This window comes from Podarcis erhardii (assembly GCF_964252035.2).
Source record: "Podarcis erhardii genome assembly, chromosome: 14".
In the NCBI taxonomy this organism is placed as follows: domain Eukaryota; kingdom Metazoa; phylum Chordata; class Lepidosauria; order Squamata; family Lacertidae; genus Podarcis; species Podarcis erhardii.
This window is the reverse complement of record NC_138503.1, coordinates 14,802,266-14,816,000: the sequence shown is the minus strand read 5'-3', so window position 1 is coordinate 14,816,000 and position 13,735 is coordinate 14,802,266. Positions and strand designations below refer to the sequence as shown.

General features: G+C 41.0%; 1 protein-coding gene across 1 annotated transcript; it reads right to left on the bottom strand.

The window, feature by feature from the left end:
• Positions 1–2,730: 2,730 nt before the first annotated feature.
• On the bottom strand, positions 2,731–8,418 carry BLOC1S6 (biogenesis of lysosomal organelles complex 1 subunit 6). Its single transcript, XM_081839373.1, has 5 exons — positions 8,245–8,418; positions 6,267–6,411; positions 6,078–6,165; positions 4,896–4,982; positions 2,731–3,455 (listed from the first exon to the last, which is right to left on the bottom strand). The coding sequence occupies exons 1-5, from the start codon at positions 8,306–8,308 to the stop codon at positions 3,336–3,338; spliced, it is 504 nt and encodes a 167-aa protein (XP_081695499.1). The 5' UTR covers positions 8,309–8,418; the 3' UTR covers positions 2,731–3,335.
• Positions 8,419–13,735: the final 5,317 nt, after the last annotated feature.

Below are 13,735 nucleotides of genomic sequence, written 5' to 3'. Positions count from 1 at the left end.
ACGAATACATACACACACACACACACACACACACACACACACACATATATATATATATATATATATAAACATTGGCAGGATTATTGCAATAACCTGCAGTTTTATAAGACTATATATTTACAGGAGATGAATACATGAGCAAACTAAGTTAATTTGGATATGCAGAAGATATTAAAAATAAATTTAAGGAACCACAGAAAGAGGGGGAAGGAAGTCAACTTTTGAAATGTCAAAATGATGGTAAAATCAGTGAAATGTGTAGAATTAATGAAATGTATAAAATTGAAAAGTATAACATAAACAGATAAATAGAGTATTGTGTAATGATTTGCTTGATTTAGGGGGGCAGCTGCCCTCCCTGCCCCCCGCCCCCGGCTACGCCCATGGGAGGCAGCAGTTAGGAGTTACCAGTCTCTGCAACCACACCAGGCACTCTGATTCTCCAGTGGGTTGAATTCACCCCTGGAGGTGCACTCCAATTTTATTTCTGAGTCAAGCTAGTGGCTTTTGCCCAGAAAAGAATGCAGCCTTGCTGCACCCCGATCAGGACTTTTGAGCTCTCCAATTTCAGTGGCAAAGGTAAAAAAAAAAAAGGGTAAAAGGACCCCTGGATGGTTAAGTCCAGTCAAAGGCAACTATGGGGTTGCGGCGCTCATCTCGCTTTCAGGCCGAGGGAGCCGGCGTTTGTCCACAGACAGCTTTCTGGGTCATGTGGCCAGCAGGACTAAACCGCTTCTGGTGGAACGGAACACTGTGACGGAAACCAGAGCGCACGGAAACGTCATTTACCTTCCCGCTGCAGCGGTACCTATTTATCTACTTGCACCAGCGTGCTTTCGAACTGCTAGGTTGGCAGGAGCTGGGACAGAGCAACAGGAGCTCACCATCGTCGAGCAGATTCGAACCGCCAAAATTCTGATCGGCAAGCCCAAGAGGCTCGGTGGTTTAGACCACCCTGTGCGAAGGTAAAATTTGGAGCCCCCCACCTCTCACGCTCTGTTCTGCAGCATTGTTTTGGCGCCCCCTGCAGTGTGGCACCCAGTGCGCTGCTCTAAACTGTCTCTAGTGGCACTGACACAGCAGAATCACTCTCAAACGCAGGATTCATGATCTTCCACACTTCCGTAGGTGCCTTGCAGTGCAGAAGCTTGTTGTCATTATTTGCATGCTCAGGGCTTCTTGATCTTTTAAGCTCAGGGGTACCAGCGCTAAATTAATCCGTAAACTCAGCATGTTTGTCTGGCCAACGTGCTCAAGGCTCACATAGTGTTAGGCAGTGATAACATATCAGTCTTGCTACAGCAGCATCTCCCTGGGCATCTGTGTACCAAGAATATTCCCATGCCTGCAGCTCCTGCCATTTGCGGGGGGGGGGGGGGGAATGTTCTTTCTGAAACCTTGGCAGGCTGCTGCCAATCAGTGTGGACAATACTGAGATAGGTGTAGTAAACCACTGAGCCTGTGATAACTCTAGCACAAGTTCCTGCATTTCCTTTCAGAATGTTTGAAAATGCATCATTTCACAAGTTTGATGAAAGTTCGCTTGTTTGCTCTTACAGAAAAAAAAAAGATGGAACACACTCTCATAATAATAAACAATTTTTTTAAAAAAAAGTTAAAGACAAAGAAATTTGATATACTGGAGTTGGTTGAATTGTTTCTTTATTTTGTTCACATTGTGTCTTTATTTTTTTTCCATTTTATTGGAATTAATTAAGCTCTCTCTATATATATATCTGCAATCTAATTTCATTTACATTTGATTACAAATAAGGTGTTTTAACAGGAGATACTCTGTCCCAAAACAAAAACAATAAAACCCACCTGGACTTTAGAATATATATATATATATATCTTTTAGAAATAAGTGGAAACCACAGCATCTATCAGGTATTTTTCCCCACTGAGAAGTACGCAATTAAATTCATTTTTAAAGTATACTTTTTATTATCTGCAACCAAGTCGGGTAACCCACTTTGGCCCCCAAGATTGTTTGAAATCCAATTGGCCTTAGTTAAGCAGAGTCATTTTTTGCTCTTTCCATAATTTGAGTAGTTGAGGGCATAGAAACATGGACATAAATATATATATGTGTGAAACTAAAGTGATGCAATAAGGACTCGACACAGGGAGTTTTCCACTAACTTTCTAGTGGTTCAGATGTCATCCTATTCTTTTGCCATATCTAGAAGATGTCATTGCAATGCATATTGAACCACAATTCTAAAACCACTTGCTACGGAGCACCACTAGGAAAGCTGGAACCAATGGTTATAATCTGCAAGAACTTTCAAGGGGCTCCATAGATTTCTCTAATCCTTTCTAACCCTCTAGCCCCCTCCCTCACCCTTAACCCCACCCCTAGTTCTCCAACCATCACCCTAACCCAGGCATCCTCCAGATGTTTTCGCCTACAACTCCCATGATTCCTAGCTAGCGGGACCAGTGGTCAGGGATGATGGGAATTGTAGTCCAAAACATCTGGAGGGCCGAAGGTTGGGGATGCCTGCCCTAACCCTCCAACCCTCTAAACATGGGAGTTTAAATATGGAAGGGATGGGGAACTTTTGGCCCTCGATATGCTGCTAGACCAGAACTCCCACCATCCCTGACTGTTGTTTGTGTTGTGCTGATTAGGGCTTATGGGAATTGTAGTCAAGAATTGTAGAGTTTTGCCACGTAAACTTTACTACTGTCACCACTGAAATCAGTGTTATGCAAGAGCACTCGTTTGATGGGTTTTTACAGACACACTTTAATTCTGACATGATCGGAAGACGACATAATTGAATCTAAAAGCCTCACTTCGCCAGCAGTGCCTATTGTTCTCGGAGCTGAAATAAAACGGACAAGGTTGTCATGCGGGCTTCTCATTCCAAGTCGGTCTACGGCTGCCCTGCTTATTTTGTACACAGCAACAGGAAAGGGAGAATCAACGAGCCAAGAATTGTAAACCAGACTTAAAGATTAAGCCTATAGTTAATGAGGTAGAGGTCAGCTATCAACAAAACATTCGTACATGGGACAAGGATGCACCAACCTAAGACATCTAAGATGTTGTTAAAGAATGCAATATTCTATTTGTGGGAAGTAAGAAAAAGGCTGACGCAGCAACGTTAATCTGTATAGTGTTAATCGAAAAGGCATCTTGAGCTGCTGGTAAGCTCCCTGTTCCTGCTTTCCTGATTAGGAAAAAACAACCTGGAAACGCTAATACTGAACTAATAGACTTCTTGGCAAGGAAGAACATCAGGTTCATGAGGTGCGACATGGGCCTCCCCACCAAGTCCAGAGAATAGTGTAATTAGTTCGACAAGCCAATACATGTTCGGCTTTCATGTTCTTTTAGCTGGTTTGGCGGTTAACTGTTTCTCTCTTTCGAGCTCTTTTTCCCGTTGCTGCTCTCGTTCCAGTTCTTCTTTCTGCCTCTTTTGCTGGAGCTTGAGAGCTCTTCTCTGAAACGAAAAGCCAGAAAAGAATGTTACTTTCCTGAAGCTGTAGAATTAGATTTGACAGCACAGCGGCAATGATATCCCGTTGTTATTTCTCCTGAGGTTTTTCAGAGAACTCCACCCACCCCCAAAAAACCACCAAGTGGGATTTGCAACATAATGTCACAGTGGATCAGACCTAACAAAACTGCTCCTGTTCAGGATTTTAGCCAGCCATGCCCTCTAAGCATAGTATCCTGTTCTCTGCCCCACTCACACATTTTCCCCAATTGCTTTTCCAACTGACACTCAATACTGGATTCCATGGCTATTCAGTGTGCCCAGACAACATCAGGCTTTTTATAGGGGTGTGTGGAATGCTCCCTAAGTTGATACTTAGTCCCTCCGCAACCTCACAGGTCCCTCCCAAAGAGGCCGATGACAATACAGTCATACCTTGTAAGTCGAACAGAATCTGTTCCAGAAGTCTGTTTGACTTCCAAAACGTTTGGAAACCAAAGCACGGCTTCTGATTGGCTACAGGAAGCTCCTGCAGCCAACTGGAAGCCGCGCCGGACATTCGGCTTCCGAAAATCGTTTGAAAACTGGAACACTCACTTCCGGGTTTTGATTGTTTGGGAGCCGATTTGTTCAGGAGCCAAGGCGTTCGTTCGAGATCCAAGGAATGACAGTACCTTCTTTTTATTTTCCAGCAGCCTTGCTTTTATTCTTTTTCTACCAGTCCTCACTACCTGAATTTGCTATTACAGGGAGTGCTGTTGGTCTAAGGAAAAATTACGTGCAACACACACAAACAATTCAAATAATTCTATTAAAAAACCTGTTAATAGATTCTGTATTCATATTTACATACACTCATACCTGTACAGCAATTGAAACTACTCTTATGAGTAGCCAATATATAGACTGAATATTTAGCTTATGTATGAATAAAAGATAAATTCATCATTAGGTAGAATCTATAGTTAATTTTAATACAGCCCATGTATGCTTACTTGTAGGGAAGTTCTGTTTTGTTAAGTGGTGCTTGCTTGCTGGTAAGCAAGCATAGGACTGTCACCTTCATTCATTAGAGACCTAAATCTGAGATGTACAATTGGATATTATGTATATTAAGAAGTAAGTCTCACTAAGTATAGATGATTGCAGCCCAAACATACTAACAAGATTGCAATATCATAATACTACGGTTACTACTCTTCGGTAGCCTGATGAATTCTCCTCATGGTAGCATTAATGGTACTAGGGATTCTGCTGTACACAAACCTTTCATCAGAAAGATAACTACTTCAAAAACTGGAAAATTAATAAAATGCTAGTTCCCAATGAAAATATAAAGCAAAAGCAGAGCATGAAGATCAAATTTGATCTGCAAGACCTCGAAGAACAAAGAAATAAGCAGTACTCTTTAACCTTCGTTAGTCAAAGTGAAACAAAACTCACTTTCAACTTTGATGTTTTCTCATGCAGCAGTAGCATCTCTTTCCTAATGTTTACCAACTTGTTGTGATAGTACTTTGCTTCTGAAAACTTGAGAGAGCGACAACAAAAAAGCAAGAATTCAGTAGAACATATAACTTCAACATCAGCAACTCACTGCCTGAAGTTACTGAAATAAGTGAAAAGTTGTGATACAACGCGTACGCGCTTGGAAATTAAAATTCCACTGTCTCAGTGAGAGTTACTTTCAACTCCTGCATGATTGGGATGTACGATGCTAGAATGTGCTAAAAATGGGAGCTTGTATTTTTCCATCTATTTTAAAAGGTCGTACCGCATCAAGAGCTACTCCTGAAGCCCATGCAATGTTCACTTAAACCACTGTTTTAAGTATATTGAAATATCTTACTGCAACCCAGGTGCCAACCTCAAAAACCTTTCCAAGTCACACTTATCATGACCCAAGCACTGCATTCCCTGGATTCTATGCAGAGTTGATTTCAGTAGTCTTAGGTATGACTAACTCTGCCTAAGATCAAGCAAACAAGACTGACCCGCACTCTCATTTACGTATGTTTGCTCAAAAGTAAGTCTCACAGTGTGTGATGGGGAGTACAGTGGTACCTCAGTTCCCAACCGCCAAAACCCCGGAAGTAAGTGTTCAGGTTCTTGAACGTTTTTCGGAAGCCGAACATCCGATGCGGCTGTTGGCTATTGTTTCCGGGGCGCCTGCACCAATCAGAAGCTGCGCATTGGTTTTCCAACATTTTGGAAGTCAAACAGACTTCTGGAACGGGCTAAGTTTGGCACCTTTTTTTTGCTATTTATTTTGCATTTTTGTTTTTGAGGCTTTTTTGGTTCATTTGTTTTTGTGACTGTGTGGAAACTGTGCGTGAATTATTCAGCTACTGAATGACTGTGTGACTGCGGAAATGGATAAAAGCCCCTCATCCAAACAATGACACTCATCAGTGCAGGTAAGAAAAATTTTTAATTTTAATTTTTATCATCTAAAGTGCTGTTTTATTTATTTTATAGTACAGTGCATTGATTATTGCTTTTATTTTATATCCTGTGTTTAGGTTTCCCCACGTAGCATAGATTTTCTCAAAATATAAGATTCCATTTTTGTACAAACACGACCTTTAAAACTGAGGAAAAAGTTATCTGACAGAACACACTTACCAGCACGTTGATATCAAGGACAGAATTACATTCTTTAAACTTTGAGATTTCTTGCTGCAGAGTTTCTAGTAGTACTTCTTGGTTCTGTCTGAAAGAAGAATGCAATAGTTTACACATATTTCACAATAAAATCATGTATTCAATTACAGAATTTAGTGAAGAGCAAATGCATTTTGATTGTTTACATACGTTAGCTCTTTTAAGGATAGTTTTGATCGTTGTAGATCAGGTAAATAATGTGAAATCAGCCCTTCTGTTAGCTGCTCCACAGCTTTCTTGTCTATAACAGTGAAGTCTTCTATTAATCCTTCATCGGGAGAATTATCGTTAGAATCTGTAACAGATGTCATACATTTTTATCAAATGTGTATATGTGTGCACACAAATATTAATTATGTAAATACAAAATTAAAAACCCCAATGAATAAGCATACAAAATACAACCAAATAACAAGCACTTAAGAACCCTAAACACTAAAGAGCGGAGTAATGTAAGATCCCTGCAAAAATTATTTTATGCTGTGGGTCACCCAGAGAACATTAATGGGTGATCTGAACATAAATAAAGGCCGCCTTATTTTCCACGTTTATCCAAGGTGAGAAAGCTCACCTCTTAATCTTCAGCCTGCAAATTCACCCACCCATCTCTTCAATTTTTGGCAGTTTTCCAGTGAAGCCGCACCGTACTCTTTTTGCCGCTTGCTAAAGTACGGTTGTGACTTTTATTTTATTGTTTCACCTTTTGTAAACTGCTTTTGAGTCTTAAAAACAAACAAACCAAACCAAACCAAACCAAACCAAACCAAACCAATCAAGAGGCACATACACTTTTACAAAACAAACAAAGGTAAACGGAACCTTTTAAAGCATGCTTTTTATTATCTGCAACCAAGTTGGGTAACCCATTTTGGCCCTCAAGCATCTCCACCCCCATCGTTCAGCCCGGACACTGAAGTCCAGCTCTGAGGGCCTTCTGGCGGTTCCCTCCCTGCGGTAAGTGAGGTTACAGGGAACCAGGTAGAGGGCCTTCTCGGTGGTGGCGCCTGCCCTGTGGATGTCAAGGAAATAAACAACTATCTGACAGCAGCCCTGTTTGCGAAATTTTTAATGTTTGATATTTTGTCAGGTTTTTAATATTCTGTTGGGAGCTGCCCGGAGTGGCTGGGGATATCCAGCCAGATGGGCGGGGTATAAACAATAAAATTATTATTGTTGTTGTTGTTGTTATTAAACCCAATTGGCCTTGGTTAGAGCAGACTCATTTTTTTGCTCTTTTCCTAATTTGAGTAGTTGAGTACATGGAAACATGGACATAAAAAACCCCATGTCACACTGAAGTGAAGCAATAAGGACTCGACACATGGAGTTTTCCACTAGCTTTCTAGCAGTTCTCTTATTCTTTTGCCATATCTAAAAGATGTCATTGCAATGCAACAAACAAACAAACACATCCTTTGGAACAAAACCCAGAAAACCCGGTGGCATCTTTCAAGAACTGAGCAGCTGCATCCCAACAAACAGTTATACTGAAGCACAGACCTGTCAAGATTAAATAATAATAATAATAATAATAATAATAATAATAATAATAATAATAATAATAAATTTTATTTATATCCTGCCCTCCCCAGCCGAAGCCGGGCTCAGGGCGGCTAACAACACTAAAACAGTGCAACATTATAAAAACATTGTAAAAATTAATTAAAATCAAAATTGATGGCAAAATTAATTAGACCCGAGTTAACCAATAATAAAATACAATTATTGATGATGATGATGATATTTATACCCGCTCATCTGGCTAATAATAATCATCATCATTTCATTATTTATACCCCGCCCTTCTGGCTGGATTTCCCAGCCATGTCCCACAGTTTTCAATAGGTCTACTCCGAGCAGGATGCAACCCCGTGGTATTTTATTACGGGCTTAATATACATTTCACGACGTTTGATGGAAGCGAGCCGTTTTTTGCTGCGGTCCTGGACGGCTCCTGCCGCACGACCCGCAGCTCTGTGACCTGTGAGCGGACTAGATCTCTTCCCCAACGGATCAAGAGCGAGACGATCAAATCCGTCCAGACTTTGAGGGCCCCGCGAGGGGACCTCCGGCGGTCATCTAGCCCGACCCCCCGCAACGGCAGCCCCTGCCGCCGAAGCCAACATACCCAAAGCAGGGTCGTTTCGGGCCTGCAGAGCCGCCTTCACGTCCAGCGGGTCCGCCAGACTCATCGCTTCCTCCCTCGCGAAACAGACAGACTAGATACTTATTTTCGAGGGGAAGCCAAGGCAACGCCAGGCCCCGCCAAAGGCAGAAGTTGAAGTAGGCCTTCCGGTCAAAAAGGCAGCCAGCCTCGACGTAGGAAGGAAGACGGGCGCCTGAGAACCATAGAGATAAGAAAAGAAAAGGTTAGAGGCGAACAGCAATGTTGTTGTTTTTTTTTTTAAAAAAAACATCTTTATTGAAAGTTCAGAAAGTACATAATTTTAATGTATTTTTAATTTTTGCTGGAAGCCGCCCAGAGTGACAGGGGAGACCCAGCCAGATGGGCGGGGTACAAATAAATAGTAGTAGTAGTAGTAATAATAATAATAATAATAATATATAATAATATATATTATATATTATATTATAATATATAATAATATATTATAATTATAATAATTATATTATTATTATTATTATTATTATTATTATTATTATTATTGCGCTAAACATGGTGAGACGTAAATGAAAGAGAGAAAAAGATAAAACAAACAGCACCATAGTATTCCACAAGTAGAGAAGAAGGCAACAAAACAAAACCAGGCGACCAGAGTATATAGCTGGGGTGTGTGTGTGGAAATAGCCACAGATAAATTTTATGGGGCAAACTAGGAGCCACCTCACAATAAAAGCAGAAGCTGCCAATTAAAAAGATAACTATTCAAGGTAACTCTAAAGGGGACCATGAGCAGTTGACTTTTGCTCCAAGTTTAATCTTTACTGGTTTTTCAAAATACATCACGTTTATCCTTCTCCATCCAGAATATACACAAAAGCAATCCTAAAGTGTTTGAAATGAAGTACAGTCGTATAATGAAGTATTGAGACTTCCCTCCACCCCAACATGGGTCCTCTACATCTCTGTATTAACTGCATATTGAATAATATCTAGTTTAAAATTATCCATTATTTCCATAAGTTATGTCACTTCCTGAGAAGTTGACTTCTGATCACATTTCCTCAAAACTGCCATCCAGTTTTTTCAGAGCAATCCTAAATTATGTCAGGGAGAAAGAGCAACATGACAGCTCTAAGGCAGTAGGTATGGCGAATGTTGCTATGCAATTTTTCACTATGCCAATTTTAGGGTCCCTTAGGGGATTTGCGGAGCTTTGTATGAAGCTGATCCAAAGCTTTTTGGGTGACAAACCTTGAAACCCTTTGGGGGCTTTCTGCTTGCTGTTACTAGTGGGAGAATCACCTTCCTGGGCACAGCTGCAGGATAAACTGGTTTATCCTGAATTTTAATTGATTTATCTGTTATAAGGGGTTGCCCTTCATCATTTTAAACCATAATCCAAAGAGCAGCCTAATATGCACAAACCAGCAAGGCAAGTTATTCAAAGTATAAACATTATCCCCTGACTGTGCATTAGTTGACTCCAATAGGCTTCAATGATTGCTCCAAAAGCTGGTAATCCCATATTTCCTCAGAAAGAGTTAGTAGCCTGACAAAAACAGAAGCACCCATATCCCTTGCTCTAGGATTGAAAATGTTTAATGAAGAGCAAGCTTTAAATAATGTAAATAATAAGAATGGTGATGATGATTATGTATTTAAACAAAGCCCCACCCTCTCCTGACATTGAATGGTTTTGGATTGGAATCAATTACACTAATCTGCATATTAATCTGTTTACCACACTTCTGTATATTGTGAATTAGTGTCAAATATTTTCTTGCCTTTCCTCCATGGAATGCAGAAATTGAGTAAGTTAATAAGTGAAACGTGCAACCTTTCAAACAGCTAAAAACAGACCGTTTCACAACCTTCAGAAATTTAAGAATGTGTTGTCCAGAGGGTGGAGGAGGTCAGTGTTAATTCAGCAAAAATAGAAATCAAAATGAAGTAAACCAGGAATGTTAAACCTTAATTAAAACAAATTAAAACATTTCCAAAACATTTTTTTTTTCTTTTGCTGCTCTTAAATTTACAAAGTTAGCAGCCAAATCCTGTGCATGTTTACTTGGAAATTGGTTCCACTTAGTTCAGCAGGACTTACTTCCCAGTTGCTTTGCTCTACTTGGGAGTAATGCTCATTGGATTAGATGTGATTACTCAACTAAACATGTATAAAGACTGGGCTATATATTAGGCATAGGATCACAGCCTTGCTAGGAAGGAATATGAACTTAATAGAAAGTAATAGAAAATAATAAAAAGTACAGGTAAGCACAATAGTGCTACATTTGATCTGGGACAGAATTAAATTTGATTATTAGTACCTATTAGTGGCTATCAAAAAGGAAAAAGAACATTTCACATCTTCTTTCTCTTTTAGGTTTCAACATGGTTTTGTTTTGGAGTATTTGGACGGTGGACCAAGCTCAGAGATAGAATACATACGTTCCATGCAGAAGATTCCAGGCTCGATCCCTAATATTATCAGTTAAAAGGATAAGATAACAGTTTGCATGAAAAGTCTCTGATGGACATTGTGCAGAGCCACTTCCACAGTTAGAGGTGGGCCAGATTTGGGGTCACCAGCCTTTTTGCACCAATGGGCACATTGGGAACTTCAATAAAGTGCGTTCTGAGTTCGAGTGTCTTATATTCCATGTTCCAAAGTTCAATTGTCTTTTACGACTGCCAGGTGGTGACCCCACTGGGCGCGGTAATCCAGTCAGGGGAAAAGGGAGGCAGACTATGTTTAGGGCACCTTTTCTAGCCCCTCCCACTTTTTGGGGTGAGCAGAGTGGATCCTAAAAAGGGCTGCTCAGTCATGGATACAGCTGCCGAGCTGCTCAACTTCCTCGTTCCTTGAGTCAGAACGACTGAATCTGTATCCACCACCCATGTGCTGGTTCATGACTAGGGGCTTCCAGATTTCACGGTCCCGTCCCTGTTATCATTTGCCGATCTCCATTGGACTTTTGGGATTTGGACTGGGTTTTTGAAAGACTCCTGTGCGTGAATTTGTTTTATGTGTGTAGATCAGTGCACGCTGATCAACGTACAGTCTTTACAGTAGGGCTCTGTTCTGATGGCATGAGTAGTCACGACGAACTGATAGATCCTATCTGCTGCAGCTTTCATCTGCCTTCACAGCCGTTGTAACATACTGCTTGTTATCATCTGCCTGTTCTGCCGTTGAGGACTTCTTGGATCATTCTTTGTCTAGCTCCTTCCCTTTGACCTTACCGGCTTGGGTAAGATTGTTATATGGTCTCGGTGGCCGCTCCCAGTCACCAGCCTGGCTGCCGCATTCTGGATTAGTTGTAGTTTCTGGGTCACCTTCAAAGCTAGCCCCAGGTAGAGAGCATTGCAGAAGTCCAAGTGGGAGATTTAACTAGAGCATGCACCACTCTGGCAAGACAGTCTGTGAGCAGGTAGGGTCTCAGCCTGCGTACCAGATGGATCTGGTAGACAGCTGCCCTGGATACAGATTTGACCTGTGCCTCCATGGACAGCTGTGAGTACAAAATGACTCCCAGGCTGCGCACCTGGTCCTTGAGGGGCACAGTTACCCCATTCAGGACCAGGGATGCCCCCCCACTTGCTCGCCCAGTCCCCCCAAAACAGTACTTCTGTCTTGTCAGGATTCAACCTCAATCTGTTAGCTGCCATCCATCCTCCAACCACCTCCTGACACTCACACATAAGTCTTTGTGAATTAAAACCAGAACTTCTTGAATTGTGCTCAGAAATGTATAAGCTGTCAGAGCAGTTGGGCCAGAACAGGTGTGCTACAAGGTGATGCTCTGACCCTAGCTATTAATTTGGCTCCTAGATTTTACACTAGCTGCAGCTGCAGCTGCAGCTTTTCTCCACCTACCTAAAGCTGTTAATAATCTTCTGCACAACTTTAAAAGATACAGGAGCCCCTTTTTCCCTTTAGCATAAGGATGGGATGAAAAGGGAAGGGAAGCAACAAACTTGTTTGAATATAAGCGGATTTGTTCAATGCCAAGCTTGGAGAGCTTGTTTACTGTTTTGAGTTCTGCAGGAAAGGCGAGATATAAACAGGCATCACCTGTTCATTTTCTGCCTAACATATAGCTCTTGAAGGTGCAGAATGTCTGCCCATAAGAAGGTGGTAACACTTTGCTAAGCCCAGGAAGCCACAGCATTTAGCAAAGCAAAGAATCCAGATGCAAGCCAGAATGACTGCTGTTAATCACGCTGTGAGCAATTTAAAAGGTATCTACGGCGAGGATTTTGTACTGTTATGTCAGCACTTTTTCATTGCAGAGTATTGCTTTGTCCAATCTTCTTAAAAGCATTGTAAAATTTGCACTTCTGCTAATGACCAAATGACCACTGCAAGCATTTTGCTATTCTAGTTTTTGTGGTTGAAAGATAAAGCTGCTGGTTATGTACAATGTGACTTTTTTGTGCTCTACAAAGAACAGCACATTTTCCGTTTGCGTAGGGTAGTGTCCTTGCTTCTCATGAGAAATTATTAACAGTTTTGTTAAACATTTCATGAGAAGCAGCATGGAGCACAACCGTGGTTTCTTGGTGATGGTCTAGCAAGTTGTACAGTCAGTGCAGAATGCCAATTGACGCATCTTGTAAGAACTATAATTAATATAAGGCAAGATTTACTTCCAAACCCCATTGATTTCAGTGAGAGTAAAGTATATAGATGTTTAAAAGCACATTTCCAAAAAAAACCCAGAGTCTTCTGGTTGGGGATAATTCAGAGGGAAATTTCCAGTTGTCAAAAAAGACTTTTTATGTATGCTATGGGGTCCCCTTTACCTTTACTTTACTACTGCGGCCCATGTCTTGTTAGCCCCCAATGGAAAACTGAAATTGATGGAATACAGTGGTACCTCAGGTTACATACGCTTCAGGTTACAGACTCCGCTAACCCAGAAATAGTGCTTCAGGTTAAGAACTTTGCTTCAGGATGAGAACAGAAATTGTGCTGTGGCGGCATGGCAGCAGCAGGAGGCCCCATTAGCTAAAGTGGTGCTTCAGGTTAAGAACAGTTTCAGGTTAAGAACGGACCTCCGGAACGAATTAAGTACTTAACCGGAGGTACCACTGTATGCACATTTTGCAGTTTTTTTATACTGTGAGTAGATCACAGTCTCTTGGGAGTTGGACGTGCCTGATATAGAATAAGAGAACAAGAAGAACATACTTTAGAGAAGACTGGAAAATGTTAACTGAATATATGTGTGAAAATTGTGTGCATTTAAAAACGCTGGTAGCATTAGGATAATTTCAAGTGTAAATAAGTTTTGATGAGTATAACAATAGATTACTGAACGGTTTAGTTTATGTAAAATATGCAGGGATGTATCACTAGTCTCTCAGCTTGACGTACCTCTTAGGGTTATTGTGAGGATGAAAAATTGGGGGAGATGAGCTTGTACAACCCTTGCAGGGTTACAGTAAACAAACAAACAAAAACAAACAAACAACAGAATGCAGACAGGAA

Coding starts and splice junctions, on each gene's coding strand:
- BLOC1S6 (XM_081839373.1), bottom strand. CDS start 8,308: ATGAGTCTGGCGGACCCGCTGGACGTGAAGGCGGCTCTGCAGGCCCGA. Junction 6,412..8,244: donor CCGAAACGACCCTGCTTTGG/GTATGTTGGCTT, acceptor CATCTGTTACAG/ATTCTAACGATAATTCTCCC. Junction 6,166..6,266: donor CTATCCTTAAAAGAGCTAAC/GTATGTAAACAA, acceptor TTCTTCTTTCAG/ACAGAACCAAGAAGTACTAC.